Source organism: Panthera uncia, chromosome D4, assembly GCF_023721935.1.
Source record: "Panthera uncia isolate 11264 chromosome D4, Puncia_PCG_1.0, whole genome shotgun sequence".
NCBI lineage: Eukaryota > Metazoa > Chordata > Mammalia > Carnivora > Felidae > Panthera > Panthera uncia.
This window is the reverse complement of record NC_064807.1, coordinates 23,640,669-23,660,436: the sequence shown is the minus strand read 5'-3', so window position 1 is coordinate 23,660,436 and position 19,768 is coordinate 23,640,669. Positions and strand designations below refer to the sequence as shown.

The following is a 19,768-nucleotide window of genomic DNA, read 5'->3' as shown; positions in this document are numbered from 1 at the left end:
GACTACCTGTCTATTCAGGTTTCCCTATTCTGGACATTTCATACAATACAATACGTGGCTTTTTATGTCTGCTTCTTTTCATGTAGCTTCATGTTTTCCAGGTCCATCCGTGCTGTGGCACGTGGCACTACTTTCCTCTGGATGGCTGAACAATATTCCATTGCATGATATTCCTCTTTCTTTTATCTGTTCATCAGTTGGTGGGCATTTGGGTTTTTCTACTTGGTAGCTATTATGAATATTGCTGCTAGGAACATTTGTGTCCATGTTTTTGTGAGGACCCAGATTCGTATTTAATTGGTAGGGTCCACAGCTTGGTAGTGTAAATTTTTATTTTATTTTATTTTATTTTATTTTATTTTATTTTAGAGAGAGAGTGTGAACCGGGGAGAGGGGCAGAGGGGCAGAGGGAGAGAGACAAATTTTAAGCAGTCTCCACGCTGACTGTGAAGACTGATGTGGGGCTCGATCCCACAACCCTGGGATCATGACCCGAGCCGAAATCAAGAGTTGGAGGCTCAGCCAACTGAGCCACCCAGGTGCCCCATAGCTTGGTAGTTTTTAAAAGCTCCTCCAGGTGGTTCTACTGTGTGGTCATTAGAACCTGGATTGGAACCTTATTACTCAAAGTGTGGTCCACGGGCCTGCAGCACAGCCTCACCAGGGAGCTTATTAGAAACATGGACTCTTGGGGCCCCTGGGTGGCTCAGTCAGTTAAGCGTCTGACTTTGGTTCAGGTATGAACCTGTTCCTGAGTTCAACCCCACATGAGGTTCTGTGCTGACAGCTCAGAGCCTGGAGCCTGCTTCAGATTCTGTGTCTCTCTCTTTCTCTGCCCTTCCCCTACTCACAGTCTCTCTCTCTCTCTCTCTCTCTCTCTCTCAAAAATAAACATTAAAAAAATTTTTTTTAATTTGAAAATTTGAAGAAATATGGACTCTGATCCCCACCCCAATCTAATGAATCACAATCCACATTCTGACAGAATTTCTGGGTAATTCACGCTCTCACAGAAGTGTGAGAGGCACTCCTGTAGGGAGCTGTCTGGGTCCTTACCTGCCAAGCGTAATGCTGTTTCTCTGACAACATACGTACCAAACTCTGGGCGAGAAATTTGTTGGAGACTGTCTTTATGCCCTGCAAACAATTCTATACAAAGTTGAGGACAAAGAGTGTCATCTGAGCCTCTACAGTGGCCCCAGTGCCTAGCGCCGTGTGCGGCATAAAGCAGGTACAGGATAAAGGTTCATCAAATGGAAACACTGGTGAGCCTCTGAACACTTCAGCGTGTTCAGCATGCTCTAGGTGATCCAGTGGCCAGACCGGGAGCTCCAGGCCTCAGGGGCTGTGTGATCTTAGCACGTTAGTCACGCTCCCTGATGTGCGTTGTGTACCTGGCTCACATACTGGGTAATGATCAGATCATCGGAGCCCTGGGTGTGGCGACTTGGACTAGTTGAGTGCCCCCACCTGGTTCCAAGAACCTGGAATTAAAAAGAGTGGTCTCTGAGAGTTAAATGAGAAAAAAAAAAAAACACAAAGAATCTGCACACATGCAGGGCCACTTTAGTCAGAAACCGTAGACCCCAAGCCTGAGCCTTGCAGGAAAGAATCAACGTGGCTAAGAAATATGAGGAAATCTAAAGGGGGCTTGATCAGCATGGAGAACAAAAGGGACGTGACAAGGTGAGCCTGAGCCAGGGGTTGCAAACCTGCCTGTCCCCTCTCCCCTGGTTGAATGGAGCCTGCGAGTACTTTTTGTTTGGCACTACGGTGTTTTAAAAAACAGAATTTGTTGCAATATTTAAAATTCAAAGGATTCCACTTCTAAACCGGTCTCTTTGATTTTCTGGAAAAGCTGGCTGCCCTTGGCCGGCTTTCTGTGCTGCGTCACCAGGCTGCCCCTGCCCGGGAGTCGGTGCTTTCCACTCTGCCTCCTGGAGCCCCTGACACTAGCCTGTTTCACTCATTATCGGGTTGCCTGGCTCTTGTGGGCACCTGAGTTTCCCGTCCCTGGAGAGGGGGACGGGGCACTGAGCAGATGACAGCTCTTGTTGTGAATTAATTGGCTTTCTGGCCTCCTAACCAAGTCCTTTTGAGATTGATTAATGTGAGTCTGTCTGCCCCTGAGACTAATCTCTGGATACTGACTGAGTCCATTTCCTGACTCTCTGTTTCACAGGGAGCATGGGCAATGTGGACCTGAGGTGGGATGGATGTCCCCTGTCCTTCCAGGGACCGTGGCTGCTGGGCCCTGTGGCTTTCTTCTGTTCCCGTGTCTTTTTTATTTTTTTTTTTTTTTTTTACTTTAATTTTTGTTTGTTTATTTGAGAGAGAGAGACAGAGGGGGAGAGAGAGAATCCCAAGCAGGCTTCGCACGGTCAGCGCAGAGCCCGATGTGGGGCTCAAACTCACAAACTGTGAGATCATGACCTGTGCCGAAACCAAGAGTCAAACTCTTAACTGACTGAGTCACCCAGGCGCCCGGCTCATGTCTCTTTAAAAGGGACCAGCCACCCAGTTTTGGAAGGTGCCACAGTCACTCCAGATTTCCTCAATCCAGAGGGCCCCTCAGTCTGCCCTGCTTGTCCTCCCAGGGGCCTGGTGTGGCTCAGCCACTCCACGGGGCTGGGTCGGGCCCTGCCGGTCCAGCTGGACAGAGCATGAACGATCCTTCTGCTTCTTCCAGGCCTCAGCCCAAACACAGGGTGACTCCTTCTCGTTTTGTATTGCAGGTATCTTCTGTACCTGCAAATTAAAAGAGATATTTTCCACGGTCGACTGCTCTGCTCCTTTTCAGATGCTGCCTACCTGGGTGCCTGTATCGTTCAAGGTAAGCGTGGCTATAGCTGCCCACCCGCTCCTAAGGGAGGCGGGGGGCTCTATGCTCTGAGTTCTGACAACCAGGTGTGGTGCCTAATGGGTGTCACGAGGAGGAAAAGTTTGTCCAGGGAGGTAGGTGTCAAATAGGGGTCATTTCAGACATTTGAAATGAAATTCCCAAAAAAAAAAATTATACATATACATAAATTATATATATATAAATTATGTTTCGTTTTTAAATTTATTATATTTATTGTTTAAAAATACTTTTAAAAATAATTAAAAATACATTTGTATATAAATTATAAAATTACACTTAGAGGGGTGCCTGGGTGGCTCAGTGGGTTAAGCATCTGACTGTTGATATCAGGTCTGTCTTTTTTTTTTTTTAATTGTATTACATCTTTTTTCATGTTTGTTTATTTTTGAAAGAGAGAGATGGAATGCAAGTGGGGGAAGGACAGAGAGAGAGGGAGACACAGAATCTGAAGCAGCTCTAGGCTAAGGTAGCATCATGAGGAAAGCACCAGGCTCACAGTCTGTCAGACTCAGGTCCAGCCTCCCTTCCCATCTGCTGGCTATTTCACCACAGACAAATTATTTCAGCTCTTTAAGCATATATTAAATGGGGTGGCGTTTCACGCCTGTGTGAAGATTTCACGAGGCTTCCTTTCAGGGTTGAACGAGCCCCAGAGGATGGGGCAGCGGGAAACTGTAAAGGCATATGACCCAGGGTTGGCTTCTGGATGTTTCTACCTATAAGGAAAACCACCTGGAAGGCCATCTTCTGGGCCCAAGGTGGCGCATGGCCCGTGGGGGTGGTTCTAGGACCCAAGCAAAGGATGACTCAGGTGTTCTGTTCCCCTGGGCCAGTGGGGGGCAGCTGGCAGTCCTGTTTGGAGGGACCCAGGTGATGCAGCCATTTGCTGTGTGGATGCTAATGGCATGTTGATGAGAGAAGGGGAGGAGGAGGGAGGGGGCAGGGGAAGAGAGGGGAAGTTGTCAAGTGAGCATGTCATGTTTATAAAGGGTCTAGGATAACAAAGGAGCTTATGATGGGTCCTAAGCAGATCGTGACAGACGTCTGCCTATTATAATTCCAAGCTTCACTCAGAGCTTAAGAGAGAGACCCATCGTTCCCCCTGGGGTTTCACTGTCGCCCACTACGGTCCCTGTGGGGTGCTCTGTGCTGTGAAATGGTTCCTTGGGCCCTGTTTCCAGGGTGGGGAGGGGAGCTTCCTGAGAATTCTGAAGAGTGTTGTCTGTGTTGCATTCTCCTTCCCCTGGGGTCCACCTGGTGCTGCACAGCGCGTTTGGCAGAGGTGTTCAAACCCGTGGAGATATTCAAGTTTGAAGTCAGAACTACAGTGATAGGGTGATGGGACATAGTCCTTCCATCTGTCCCAAGGTGGAGTATGTGTTTCCCCAAACCACCTCTCTTATAGCAGAGCTAAGGGATGTGAGAACCCATAGGCCTCCTCCTTTCCGGTGAGATTGCAAATTCCTGGTAGGGTCCACCGTCCTCTGTAAGGGAAAAGCAGATCAATACTAATCCAAGCAACAGACCAGCACATGAGCATTTCAGAACACATTTAGGCATTAGTGAATCACAGTCAAGTCTCCAAGGACAAGCTCAATATGGATCTGTAACGGGAAACCCGCCATCCTATTTTGTGTTTGAAATAAAACCACTAAGTCTCCCTCCAGACAATCAGGGCCCTTGGTGCTATTACCCCTGACCACATGCACAGATGCTGTGGAGAAATAGAGCTAGAAATGGACTGGCAGACCTCGAAAGGACCCTTCCGCTCTACGATACAGCAGTGGGCCATTTGTAGCAAACCCAGTAAAAGCTGGATTCATGAACTTCTCTGATGCTTGGGGTGATATTTCCTCAGCTCTAGAGATCCTTACAAATGCTGATAAAGATCTGGACCTGCTTATGCTTAGAGAGAGAGAGGGAACGTGGAGGAAATGACTAGAAAGCGAGAGGCCATGTGGCTGTTCGTTGACTTCTTACTTGCTAACGCTGTCTGAAGGAGCGTGTTTGAAGCTTCACAATATTCTTGGTATATGAAAACCAGGCAGCACCCAGAGTGTTGCTGGTTGTACGTACTGAACACAGTGAGCAAGCATATTCAAGATGTGCAATGCATTTGCTTTCATAATACAAACTGCAAGACAAATACACAAAAACCCTAGGGATCTATTTATATCTTTTCTTGGTAAAAATAGTATCTTTCCTGTTCCTTCTGCAGAACAGCAACGTGGTGGGATTTCTTTCTGGCCGCCTGTGCCTGGTGTGTTCTAGAGTTTCAGAACTGAATTCGAACTCAGTTCAGATATCACCTCCTCTGAGAAGTCTTCCTGGACTACTAAAGCAGCCTCTCTCCCGCACGTCATTCTGTCTCATACCCCTTTTTTGTTGTCTTTTAAGCACTCATATCTGGAATCATGTTATTGCGCTGTTTTTGGAACTTCTTAGGCCTTCCCTCTATGTAGAATCTAAGTTCCATGGAAGCAGGCCTCGGGGTGCAGTTTTCACCGTAGTATCCCTGTGTCTGGCACACAGGACATTCTCCAGTACTGATGTCCTGAGTGAACCAGGGCACTTGCCTAAATTGCAGCGATGTAGGCTTTATTTCTATATTTGAGAAAGAGCAGTTGGTTCCCTACTTCCTTCGCTTATTTGTTTGCGTGTTCTCTGAACGTTTACCGAGCAGCTGCTAGATGCGGGCACTGCTGTACAAAGTCCCTGGTTGGGAGGGAGCAGTAGGCGGGACAGACTGGTAAATGGCAGTGTGATGTGTTAATGGCTCAACAGAGGAACACCCAGGTCCCTGCTATGACCTCAGGAGGGTGGTCAGGGAAGGCTCCTGACAGAGTTGACCCTGGAGCTGTAACATCCTGTATCTCTTGTTCTTTTGGAATGAGTCCTCTCCAAAGTGGGGGCGGGGGGGGGGGGTGGACGCATTACCTGGCCTGCCCTTTAGACTTACTAACGTCACCCAATTGCACTCATCGTTCTGCTTCAACTCTTTGGATTTTTCTGACAGTTAAATTCCCTTAGACACGCACTAGGGCCTGTTTCAAATTGCAAGGCATCCGATGTGCCTTTGTCACAACTTTACCCTCGCTTACCCAACTCCTCTTGGTATGGAAACAAAGTCTGGATAGTAACAAGTCCTGAATCATTTATGAACTGCCTTTTGCTTCAGGTGAAGTCCGAGTTAAAGACACTCTTTAAGGGACAAGAAAGCAGGGCACGTGATGCGGGAGGCACTGACATTTGCCTTGTTAGTAAACGAGTGCAGGTTCCAAGGCAGTTCTTCTTTTAGTTTTCTGGCGTTTTCCAACTTATTTGCGATGTTTAGCAGTACAAGTCCATTTCATCTCACAAGTTTTCCTGGAAAGAGACCCTTCCCCCACTCCCTGCCAAACGATGCCTTCCCTCACCAACCACCACGTAAGCTGACATTTGCATCCAGCGCGACCCAGTTTTGTATTGAGGGTTCATTCCCTATGAAAAATGGAGACACTGGGGGTTATACCATCTGCTAAATTTTTAAGTCCATAGCTGACTCACAGGGTGATATGTATGTGTAGGTGTGGGTATAGGTGTATTATATGTGTAACTTAGGTTGAGTTAATCATCAGTTGATGCCTCATTCTCGTCACTGGTCCCTTTGGGTCCACCAGTTGATTGATTTTCCCTTTTCATTATTCTCCATTTCCATTCCTAAAGGCAACAACTGGGTTCATATAGATCTTTGACTTTACATACATCCTTATAAATGATTACATCGTGTTGTGTGTATACCCTCTTAAGTTTTGTAAATTAGATGGGGCTGTAAAACTCATTTTAATCCTCTTATGCTCAACACACTGTTTGGGGGATCTATTCAGGTTGCTGGGTATCCATCTCTTTGGTTGCTTTCAATTGTTACAGAGTATCCATTAGGGGACGTTGCTTGTGTTTTATTTATTGCTCCTACCAACAACGAATATCCAAGTTGCCTTTGAAACCTTTCCTGTACTCAAGAATTTTTTTAGAATATATGCCCAGAAGTGGGATTAGTGGGTGATAGTATTCGACTAAACATTCCCAGCTGACTCTTTAGAAGAGCTACATGCCTCAAGGATCCTCCAGAAGGTGTACAAGTGTTTCCATTACCTCCTATCTCTGCCGACACATGGAATCATCCGGCTTCCTACACTTTTTGCCCATCTTCTAGGTGTAAAGTGATGTCTAGTTTTGGTCTCCATAGTTCTGATTACTCATGAGTTTGAACCTCTCTCTCTGTACTCGTCCTTTGGCTTTCCCCTTCTGTCACTTGATCATTTTCCTACTGGTCTTCCTGCCCATTTTCTTGTTGATTGGTAGGAATTTCTTCTTTATTCTGGATATCAGTCCTTGTCGGTTTTGGATTTTGCAAATATAGTCTTTCAATTTGTCATCTATCTATTATTTTGTCTAGGACTACCTGTGATGAACAGAAGTATTTTGATTTTAATATGATCTTGTAGCAGGATTCTGGCATAGACTCATGATACCCAGGCTTTTCTTTCCAGAAAGCAACTTTATTCATGCCGGCACTGCACAGTTGGGTTCGTACCCAAAGAACAGAGCCCTGAAGGCCACATGGCGTTGTTTTTTTATATTTTTTTTTACTTCTTTGTCTCCCATATATGGTAACACGCAAACAGGCAGTCTGATTAAGTGGTCTCATGTTACAAGGTCTTGAGGGATGTTGTCACCTACAGGTAAAGCCAGGTTGCCTTGAGGTTTTTTTTTTTTGTTTGTTTTTTAGGGAGGGGACCCTACCACAATCCAATTAATCGATTTCCCTTTTATGGTTGATGGTGTTTTGGATCTTATTTTAAAAGTCCTTCCCCTGTAGGATATACATTTGAAGTAGTTTTAACAACTCTGTAATTTGAATTCTATTAAGAAGCTTTAAAGAGCTTTGCTTTCCTCCCAGTTTTGTCCTTCTGTAGTCATTAGATGATTCAACAATGAAGGGACAGTAGATACAAATTACAGAGTTGGATGTGATTTTGCAGATGTGCTCAACGCATATTGATTCCTATCTGCTACAAAGTCGTGTTGGTAATCAAGTTCTTCTAATACAATTTTCCCACCATCTTTTAATCTTTTGTGGGCCATTTCTGCCTGAGACACTTGCCCCTTTTGGCTCATTCTCCTTAGCAAGCTTGTGCAATCCATAAAAAGCATCCCCTCTGCCAGAGCATCACCTTTGCTGCTCCAGGCTATGGTTGATGCACACCCTAGGTCCATCCTTTTTTTTTAAATTTTTTTTAACGTTTTTATTTATTTTTGAGACAGGCAGAGACAGAGCATGAATGGGGAGGGTCAGAGAGAGGGAGACACAGAATCTGAAACTGTCTGTGCTGAGCTGTCAGCACAGAGCCCGACGCGGGGCTCGAACTCACAGACCTCGAGATCATGACCTGAGCCTAAGTCGGCCGCCTAACCAACTGAGCCACCCAGGTGCCCCAGGTCCATCGTTTCCTAGAGCCTCTAGGAACTCAGAGATGTGCCAGTATTTATTTTTTCCCTTAAAGACCTTCTGGGGGTGCTTTGTATTAGAATCCAACAACAACCTTCATCTGGTACACTTGCCCATGCTTAGATTTATACTCCTTAATCTGAAGAGCATTCCATTTATTTTTAAGTGCAGTCTTCTTAGGTGCCTTCATGTTGTGACTTTGTTATTATTATTGGATGCCCCACACTTGCACAAATCTCAGAGCAGGGCAGCTCCAGCCAGAGAATTCCTAGACTCAGAGAATTAGCTATGAAAGGAAACTTGAGGGACATCCAGTGGTTTCCAACTACTATCCTGGGTGACATTTGGAAATCCTGGGGGCATCTGTGGTGATCGCAGTGACTAGGTATACCACTAACACTTGGTACCTGAAGGGTAGGGGGGACAAATGTCCTATCTGCCTTGGAAGGTCTGAAATGATAAAGAATTGTTTAGCTCCCAAAATGCCAGTAGCTCCCCATTGGAAAAAAAAAAAAACTATTTAAATTCCTTTATTATATAGATGAAGAAAATGAGACCTGGAGAGGTTGGCAAGTGTCTAAGCTCCTACAGCTAGATCTGAGCTAGAACATGGGCTTCTAGACATGCAGGCTGTGGTCCTTCCATGGATACAAATACGTTTTGTTGGGTGAGCTCTTCCCAGCTCTTCGTTTGGGTGGCAGGAGCTATCTCACAAGTACCCTACCCTTGTTGTTTTAAATCTTTCTCTCTCTTTATTTTTTACTGATTACAGCTGAGCTCGGTGATTACGATCCTGACGAGCATCCAGAAAATTACATCAGTGAGTTTGAGATTTTCCCCAAGCAGTCACAGAAGCTGGAAAGAAAAATAGTGGAAATCCATAAAAACGAACTCAGGTAATAGGGGTAAACATTTGGAAGAATGATAGAGGTGAGAAAGTATTCTCATTGCAGGGAATGTGGAAATTGTACTGTGAAATAAGAATATTGGTGATGTATGGCTGGACGGTTTCTGGCGGCAGAGGGATCTTTCTGGGCACTGTCAAGATCTCCATCAATAACCATCTCAATAGCGTGGGGTCCCCTGGGTAGCTGTTTATGAACCATCAGCAGTTATTAGAGCCCTCTGTTTTCCAATGGGTTTTAACCACACTGCGTTTCTGTAAGTGAAATCTAGGGTACATACGTGAGTGATCTTTTTTCTGTTTTGAATTTGCATTGCCTTGTCCTCTCCTGTGTTGGAAGCTTTGACTTCCAGATAGGGTAAAATCCGTCGATGAGATTTCCTTTCAAGATGACAGATTCAGTGTCTTCTCTGTTCCTTGTCTGTGGTGCTCCAGGTTGATTGTGATTGCGAACTACAGAGCAGTGACGATGGGAGTAGTGGAATCGCACACAGGACTCACTGTGTACCAGGCAACATTCTGAGTACTTGTACATAGTGACTCACTTAGCCTTAACAGTGACTTAGCAGATAAGTACCATGATAGTTTCCATTTTACACATGAGGGAACTGAGGCACAGAGAGATTAAGCATCTTACCCAAGCTAGCAAGTGGCAGAGTCCAGATCTGAATCCAGGTAGCCTGGCTCCAGAGTCTGTGCTCTTAATCCTTGGGATGCTTCTGCTCTGCGTAGGCTACCAGGTATGACATGGGCATGGGGAGGAATCCTTGCCAACTTGGAATCAAGTAACTCAGGTGCTCTAGTCTGTAACTAGGATTTAGATCTGTGCAAGTCACAGAAAAATTCACTCTGATAATAATCATGGGCTTTGCTATGACAAGTATGGACAAAGACCTGCAAGAACGGAGACACCTCCATCTTCTGGACCTCCGGTAATTATATATAAAAAAGAAACAGTGTCACCGGATTATGAATTCTGGAACAAGTAACCGTCCCCTTGTGGCGGGAGTGCTCAAATTCTACTTTACGCAAGCACTCCCCCTTCTGGAGAGTCTCAGGAGAGTATATGTGTGGGCATTAAAGGTGGCAGCGTATTTCAGCTTTGAAAGATGACCTTTGTTCTTAACAGATAAAGATGATTAGACATCAAAAAATTGTACTGACTTCAATTTTATTTTTTTTAATTTATTTTTTTTAATTTTTGAGAGAGACAGAGACAGAATGTGAGTGGGTTAGGGGCAGAGAGAGAGGGAGACACAGAATCCGAAGCAGGCTCCAGGCTCTGAGCTGTCAGCACAGAGCCCGACGCGGGGCTCGAACTCATGGAGCTGTGAGATCATGACCTGAGCTGAAGTCGGACGCTCAACTGACTGAGCCACCGAGGCACCCCAGAAGTGTACCGATTTCAGAAAGCAACATGCCATCTCTGTGTAATTAGGAGTATTGTATCCTAATGAAAAGCTTTATTGAAAATATAAGACACTGACTACTCTTTTTACGTTGTGGGGACGTGAATGCTAGAGTAAAAATAAAGTTCCGATGTTCTAGCTGAGGAGTTTGTGGACCAGCAGTGTCTGGGCAGCACAGGGCGAGAACCTCTGGGTGAAGGAGTCACATCCACCGTGTGGATTGGTGGGAGATGGGAATCAAAAGGTCTGCTGTGACCGGAATTTATAGGAGCTCAAGTGCCCGGAACATAAGATATTAGTAAACATTTATTGAGCATCACTAGATGCCAAAACACTGTGTGAAGAGTCTTAGGTGTGTCCTCCCAGCCCTCCTAAGCTCTACAGGGGAGGTGCTATTTATTGTTCCCAGTCTAAGGTGAAAATAGCACAACACTGAGTGGATCAAGGACTTGCCCTGTTAGCAGTGAAGTCAGGACTTGAAACTTGCTCTTACTTGACACCAACACCCATGCTCTTATCCACTGTGCCGAGCAGTCATAAGCCAATCAGATAAGCTGTTGGTGTTCCACAGTGATCACCATGGCAGTGGTGCCAGAGGATGGCGACTGTGAGCAGGAGGACCAGTTATTTCTGCTCGCCAGACAAGAGACACTACGGACCTGAAAAAGAATAGGAGTAGAGAATATTGAAAGATAGAGTTTTGAGCAACCATACCTCAAGACTTGGTGACCTCCTGGATTTCGTGAGTAAATGAGTGAATCAGAGAAGATGCCAGGTTGATTTTTATAATCAGAAAGCTGTAGATTGGACTTTGTACCAGCACCTGACTTTGTTGATAACCCTGAAAGTAGTCCTCATGCACCAGGGGAAAAGAGGGGGTCATCAATTAGCCATGATCTATACATCTTGAAAGCAAATGCCATGGCTTGATCAAAGCTGCTACTCAGAAGCACTACACATTTGTAACATCCAGAAAGCCCTTGTGAAGAAGTGAAAGTTGTATGTTGAAGGATGAAATAGCCAGAAGTAATGTGACATTGCATGGAGAGGTTTAGAGGGTGATTTTGAATTCCTATGAATTTTTGCTCATCCTCAAGTAGTTGTGCATTTCCTTCTGCATCAGTACAGCAGAGAGAGATTATAGGTTTGGATGGGAAGATAAGAGCAGAATGAGCTGACAGTGCAGAGGGAGAGAGACTTTCTAGAATTGGTTGGAAGGCTGCCATAGAGACAGGTTATTTTGGGGAGTCAGTGAGCCCTTTGCACACAGGTTTTGAAAGTGTTGATTTTCTGGTGTGGGAAATTGGACGTTTGGTTGGATCACTTTGCAAACCCAACAGTGTCAGGAAGGAGTTGTAGAGGGAAGACAACCATACAAGGCTGTACCAGAGTGTTAACATCTTACTCTCCAAGGTTATCACAGCACCCGTGACCCTCCCAACTCAGCAAAGGGATACTGTGTGATCACTGAACTATTATTACAGAAACTTCCTGAGAGGATTCAGCTGGCATTTTGGGGGGTCTGAGGGACCCCCAAACTAACCTCCTGCTTCCTACATGGCTTCTGAACCAGTGGAGAAAGAAAACAAAAGACATGGCAGGGGGGACACAAAGTTCAGCAGAAATAGTGATGATGATTTACAGTGAGATAAATGTACTCACCTGTGGGGGTTCACAATCTTCTGCCTTTTTACATGATTGGAATCCTTCTCTTTATGTGCGCTCTGAGGAAGGGACACAACTATGATTCTTAGGAGAAAAATAACCAGGGAGGAAAAAGAAAACCACTGTCTCTGGGAGTCTACACACTGCCTTAAGTTGGAACCAAGATGCCATGATAGACCGCATCTGAATAAGAGTTTTTTAGGGAGAAGAAAGTGAGAGAGTCTCCTTGGAATTTTGAGGTGCTTGAAAATTTTGAGGTGCTTACTACAAGGGTGTAGTAAGAATTGTTATCAACTCAGATTCCTTTTAGATGTTAAGAGATTTGTGAATGAAGATTGAAATTTATGGCTGGGTCAACTTTGCTTCCTTAAATGTGCCATCTGAACAGGAGGGTAGGTAGGAAGTCACAGTTTTGCAAATCTACCAACATGGTTATTGATCATCTCTATATTGGTCACAATAAACTAGATTTTGATCAGGGAACAACTCCAAAAGCTCTGTGTTTAGAATGAGCGAGGCTCATTGTTCTGCTAAGTGTCCATCAGATGTCAGCTGGGGGGGTCTCTGCTCACCATTGTCACTCAAGGTACTCACAGGTTTGGATTTGCCAGTTGTTGAGCCAAAGGGAAAAGAGAGTTCTGGAAGGTCTTCCTTCAGCTTGTGGCCATAACTAGTCACATGGTCCTACCTAATGGCAAGGAAGGTGCAAACTGGAAATAACTGGCAAACAACTCTTAGTGGCTTTTGTAATCTCATTAACTAATAGGATTTTTTTTAATGTTTTTATTTATTTTTGAGACAGAATAAGACAGAGCATGAGCAGGGGAGGGGCAGAGAGAGAGGGAGACACAGAATCTGAAGCGGGCTCCAGGCTCTGAGCTGTCAGTCCAGAGCCTGACGCAGGGCTCGAACTCACAGACTGTGAGATCATGACCTGAGCTGAAGTCAGACGCTTAACCAACTGAGCCACCCAGGTGCCCCTGGATTTTTTAAACTTTTACTTAATTAAAAAAACTTTATTTTTTATTTTTTTATAGATTCACAGCAAAATTGAGTGGAAGGTACAGAGTATCCCCTATTCTCCCTGCATAGCCTCTCCCGTTATCAATATCCCCACCAGTGTTGTCTTTGTTGCAATTGATAAACCTACCATGACACATCATGATCACCTACAATCTGTAGTTTGCCTTGGGGTTCACTCTTGGTGTTGTACATTTCATGGACAATAGTATAATGACATGTATCCACCATTATAGTATCATGCAGAATGGTTCCACTGCCCTGGAAATTCTCTGAGCTCTGCCTGTTCATCTCTCCCTCTGCCACAGCCACCGGCAGACAGTGATCTTTTTACTGTCTCCATAGTTTTGCCTTTGCCAGAATATCATGTCGTTGGAATCATACAGTGTGTGGCCTTTTCAGATTATCTTCTTTCACTTAGCAATATGCATTTAAAGTCCCTCCATGTGTTTTCACCCGTAGCTCATTTCTTGCTGAATGATATTCTATTGTCTGTGTGTTCCACAATTTATCCTCTGGCCTACTGAAGGACATCGTGGATGCTTCCAAGCTTTGGCAATTATGAATAAGGCTGCCATAAACAGTCATGTGCAGGCTTTTTGTGTGGACATAAATTTCCAACCCCTCTGGTAAATACAAAGGAATGCAATTGCAGGATTGTATGGTGAGAGTATGTTTAGTTTTGAAAGAAATCACCAATCTTCCAAAGTGGCTGCATTCCTACCAGCAACGAATGAGAGTTTCTGTTGCTCCATTTACCCTCCTCACCAGCATTTGGTGTTTTCAGCATTCTTGATTTTGGTCATTCTAATAGGTGTGCAGTGAAGAGTGTTTTATTCAGAGAGATTTTATACAGGCATCATTGGGCCACCTACTAACTTGTAAACTAGAGGATGTAGGGATATGTGATTCACATTATTGAATACAGATTAGGGCTAAAACTCACTGAGGCTGAATGATTCTTCTTGATCACGGATAGATAAATTTTTTGGCTTTCTGGGTCACGTGGGATCTCTATTACAGCCACTTAGCTATGATTTTGTAGAGCAAAAAGAAGACCTAAACAACACATAAATTAGTGGGCGATGATTCGATAAAACTTGATTGACGAAACAGATGGTGGGCCAGATTTAACCCATGGGTGCTAGTTTGCGGACTCCTGCTCTGAACACGTGGTAGAGCAGGTCTGGAATCAATTTCTGCTTCACTGTCCTGCCTCTGTAGATAATTTTAAGACAAAAGATCAGTATTTTTTAAAACTACGTGTAAGAAAGAATCTCTTATGATTTACAGATTTCATTTGAGTGTGGTACGCAGAAATGAGGTCCTAGCATTGGGGCTGCTTAGCAATAGGTTATTCTTCCTTCCAGAGCCCTCTGGTGGCCGGAAGGAGCTGTTGCCACAATCCCTAGGGGTGTGACAATTCTGTTATTTTTTTGCCTGTCTTGGTTACTGTTTTCCACAGCTTTAATCATGGCCATGTGGGTTAGAAGGGAATGGAATACCCATTCCATTGGTCCTGAGGGTTGATGATCAAGAATATGATTGATTTTACTATCGGGAACCCTGAGAGGCTTCTCTGGAGGTTTTCCTACACTTTCTACTCAGCTGGTTCTCTCAATACCAGTTTATCAGATTTCTCATTAGAGGCAAAGACATTTGGATTAGCTTCAGGCACAGGTCATCAGCTTTCAAATATTCAAAAGTCTCACTTGGTGGTGAAGTGGTTTTGATGAAGTATATTCCCTGTCCTTAAAAAGCAGAAAAATCATCCAATTAGCTACCGCCATAATGATCTGATGCAGTGAGGCTTGTCCTGGAAGCAATGACACTGAGTATATTTCATACAGAGTCATTATCTTTTTATTTTTCAAAATTCACATTCTCTGTAAATCATGTGCTTCCTGGCAAGGATTTATAGTGTCAAAAACGTCTAGTCTTCTAGAAATAAGTGATCTGCAATGATAAATACCCTCTACCTGTGCTTCTGATGAAGAGATTACAAGAGCCCCCTCAGGAAATGTTTTTTGTGCAGCTTGGGGAAGAGCGTTTATTGTATAAAAGGAAAATGGGAACGATCAGATTACTGTACAACTTCTAATCTTTCTTAAGATGTGCTTTTAATCATCTCTACTACCTCCTTCCTGTGCCCTTTCTTTTCTCAAGTCTCTCATTTTAAAGCCCTAGAATCTCTTTCTCTCTCTCTGAAAGATCATCAAATCCATTTCCATTCTCTGTTGTTATTTGGCATAGGAATTGGAAGAGGGAATTACTTGGCATCAAATGCTCCTCCTGTAAAAACTGAATCCTTGTATTATGTGGCTTAGAGTCAGGGACATTTCTAGGGAGGGTTGGGCCATGGGCAAATCATGTGTGTGTCATGTATGCACCCAAGCCACCAGCATTTTTATATAGGTAAAATCTAGCTACAGTGACTTGAAAGGAGAAAGAGCAAAGTCATCAAAGTGCAACATGGCTTTGAAGAAGGGGAGAAGGATAGTATTGACAGCTTGAATCAGCCATGACTCAATACATTCTTTGATTCCCGCCAACATGTGACATGTAAATTACGCATAGTCAGGGGCACCTGGGTGGCTCCGTTGGTTAAGCGTCCAACTTCGCCTCAGGTCATGATCTCACGCTTTGTGAGTTCAAGCCCCGCGTTGGGCTCTGTGCTGACAGCTCAGAGTTTGGAGCCTGCTTCAGATTTTGTGTCTCCCTCTCTCTCTGCCTCTCCCCCACTTGTGCTCTGTCTCTCTCTGTCTCTCAAAAATAAGTAAATGTAAAAAAAATTAGACACAGTCAAAGGCTTTTTGAACTTTAGATGAGCTTATAACAGTGTATCCATCCAGTGATCCCTCTGTCCATCCACATACTCATCCATGATTCATTCATGCATCTATCTGTCCACCCATCCACGTACCCATTCATGACTCAGACATGCATCCATCTATCTGTCCGTCCACCCATGCACCCATTCATGATTCATCCATACATCTATTTGTTCATCTATTGATGCAACAAATACTTATTAAAAGGCAACTCTGTGTCAGAAACTGTGGTCGTGTTGGATGACCTAGCCCACTGATCCTCAACTGCTTCACCACCAAGCTGGGATCCCCTTCATCATCTATACTCTCCCATGCCCTCATGTTTTGAAAGATTTTATCTAAAAAACAATATTCACAAAGTAACAATTAACTTGTTTCCTTATTTTTATTGGTCATACACAGCTACAACTACCACCTAGAGCCTTTGAATATCAAGAGGTCACTAACCAAAAGCCAAAAACTTGACACTCAGTTATTGCACTTGTGGGACTCTTAGAGTCCAAAGCAGGGGTTATAAAATGACAGTTGTTGAATTATGCTGTGACTCAGATGTATGGTGTTTGGGCCAAATACATTTTTCAAAATGGCATCAGTTGCCATAAAGCCCCAGCTTTACTTGCGCCTGGGAGATTTGGTAAGGCCAGACCTTCTCCTATGCAGCAGTGCTTGGCCAGAGCTCAGCATCAGTTCTCTGTAGGAGACTCATTTGCTCTCCAAATCGCCACCATCCCTGCTTGGCTCATTCACCTTCTCCCTCTGTTGGTTGAGTTTGCGACTATCTTCTTGTACCAATAAGGAAATGGATGCCTGAAAAATTAATTTATCCAAGGACCTACAGATAAGAAGCAATAGACCTTGACCTAAAACCTGAGTTTTCCTGCACATCTTCCTAAGAGGCTGCTCTCCTGGAAGCTTTGTCCTTGCCAGGCCCCCGGGCATTACCACCGTCTCCCTCATAGCATGGCAGTTACCCAAATGAGTAGTGTTCTATCTAATGCTCTCATAAGAATGGTTCCCAGTGGTCCCCAAGGAGTTTGCAAGAGATCATGTTCCTCTCTAAGTAAACAAATAGAAATGACAAAATGGGGACTCTCACTCCTAGTTAGGACATAGAAAAGCATGAGACATTGATTTCCCCTAACACCAAGTTAACACCACAAGCTACATAGACTACAGAATACTATTTTTGAAACCAATCTGAGAGAAAAGAAACCTAAATACTAAAATCCAGAATGTCTTTCCTAGGACAGTAGAGACCTGCACTTGCTTTCACTTCTGATGATATGGGAGGAGGAGGAGGAGGAGAGGGAGGAATATGCCTTAGGTGGGGTCAAGGGGAGCTAGCCAAATCCTTAATGAGCCTTTGATGGCCATGAGTGGGCTGACTTAATGGATTGAGACCACAAAGACTCCAGCTACAGAGTGAGTTGCACTTTCCCACCACCATTTGGCCCTAGACCTTCACCAAGCGAAGAGGGAAGAAGTTGGACAGGATCGGAGAGGTAGGTGAGTGAAACTCTTGCAAGACACTCCAGACCTTCATCCAGCGCAGGGTAGCTCTTGCCAACAGCAGAGAAAGGACCACAGGGAGGTCCTTCTGAAGGGCAGAGGGCCAGTGATGGTTCTAGAAAGCAAAGGAGACTCCTTGAAGTTCAAAACGTTGACAGCAATGCTATAAAGCATAGAGAACTCTCTGTGGAGTCTAATGGGTGCTAAGATCCCAAGCCCTGCTGAAGGGTAAGTTCTGAGAGCACTGTCAAGCATTTGAAGCCAGTGGTGAGTAAAATCTAAAGTTTTCAACCAAGTTACAGCAAAACCTAACCTAACTTAGCTTGAGAATTCTACTTTGCTGAGTTTAATTCTGCATCTCAAAGACCTGAATGGATCAGGTGGAACCAAATCCGCCCCTTCCTGCCAACCGTGCTCCAAGCAATCCAGATCCTTGCTGGCAAGACCCACACCCCGTTTAATTATCATACACAGATAATAAGAGTGTTCCTTTTGGAAAAAAAAAAAAGAATACCAGGTAGGTAGAAGGGAGATAGATGGCTAAATACACGATTACTCGACCTCACCTAATTTATTAGGAAAGCATATTTTTAGAGAATTGTTAGCTCTTACAGAATTCACCTAATCACTGGTGTTTCATCTAAATGTCTCATTAGAGACACTATTAATCTTAGCAGAACAGTTTCTGATGTAAGATTCAAAGGATAGAAAATCATTATTTTCCATTACCAAAAAGAGTTTTTGACAGAAACAAATGTCCAGAGGGAGATCTGAGGAGGCACAAAAAATGTGTTTAACTGGTCTTAGTGTCTTCCTGAAAACCTGATCATTCACTGGCTTCTTCCTCCGTGAGTCAGGGAGACTCAGTTTCCAGTGTCATCGGGGTCTCCATCTTTCCTCCATGGTTTTGTACATCTTTATACTCTGAACATTTGCAGTTAGCCTTTCTCTGTGTCTGACTTTTTTAGATAAGGTCTTTTCAGTGCTTAGCTGTTGGAGATCTGCAATCAAACCCAAGGCAAATGATACCCATTTGAGGACTTTTATTTTAAAGAGGGGTCTTTGCTTTGGTGTGAATATCTTGACATGCTTCCTGGCATTTCCCTCAGCCTCATGATTCTGATTTCAGTCACGTGCTGAACTAATGCTGTTCAGAGGGTGAGGGGAGGCCGTACTCTGTGCCAGGCATTAGTCTACTGGCTTTTTATCTGTCAGCCTCTTACTCTGTACACCACATCTTCAAGGTGTAGGCACTATTTTTACCTTCATTTTATGGAATCAAGGAGATCAGCTTTAGTTGTTTTCTATTTCTGTGTTCACTTCCTACCCTTCAGAATTCAGCAAACTTTTTCTATACTTGGCTGCTTAATAAACACTTGAGGCTGTGGAGAACATATGATTTCTTAATGGTTACTTATTTTGGGGAGGAAGAGACAGAGTGTGAGCGGGGGAGGGACAGAGAGAGAAGACACAGAATCCGAAGCAGGCCCCAGGCTCTGAACTGTCAGCCCAGAGCCTGACACAGGGTTCAAACTCATGAACTGTGAGGTCATGACCTGAGCCAAAGTTGGATGGTTAACCAGCTGAGCCACCCAGCGGCCCCCAGAACATATGATTTCTGTTGCAAGTTCTCAGTCTTGCTTTTGGAGCATGACCACATCCATAGACAGTATGCAAACAGATGGGTATGGCTGTGTTCCAGTAAGAGTTTATGGTAATGAAATTTGAATGTTACATAATTTTCATGGGTCAGGAAGTACTCTTTGTTCGATTGTTTTAAACCATTTAAAAATGGAAAAACCAATCTTAGCTCAAGGGCTGTACAAAACCTGGCAGTGGTCCCGATTTAGCCCATGGGCTTCAGTTTGGGGATCTCTGACCCAGATTAAAACTGAGACCTCACTGCTCTCATCAGGTCTGAATATGAGGCACCTCAGATGGATGGCTTCATCACTGATAAGATGCAGTGTTTAGAGTTTAAAAAGGGTTTTTATAAGAACTGATAGAAACCATTTCATTTTGATGTGCTCTGCGATGGCATGACCATATCATGTTGGTAGTGATGGTGACAAAGGC

The 19,768-nt window shown here is 44.2% G+C and overlaps 1 protein-coding gene across 4 annotated transcripts in view; it reads left to right on the top strand.

Moving 5' to 3' along the window:
- Window positions 1-19,768, top strand: part of FRMD3 (FERM domain containing 3) — a 320,391-nt gene that overhangs the window by 203,154 nt on the left and 97,469 nt on the right. For 2 of the 4 annotated variants that reach the window (XM_049649220.1, XM_049649142.1), the window contains exons 5-6: window positions 2,736-2,833; window positions 9,127-9,250. In XM_049649220.1, the coding sequence (XP_049505177.1) occupies window positions 2,736-2,833; window positions 9,127-9,250 (222 nt within the window). The other 2 variants (XM_049649380.1, XM_049649295.1) reach the window with 2 other exon arrangements.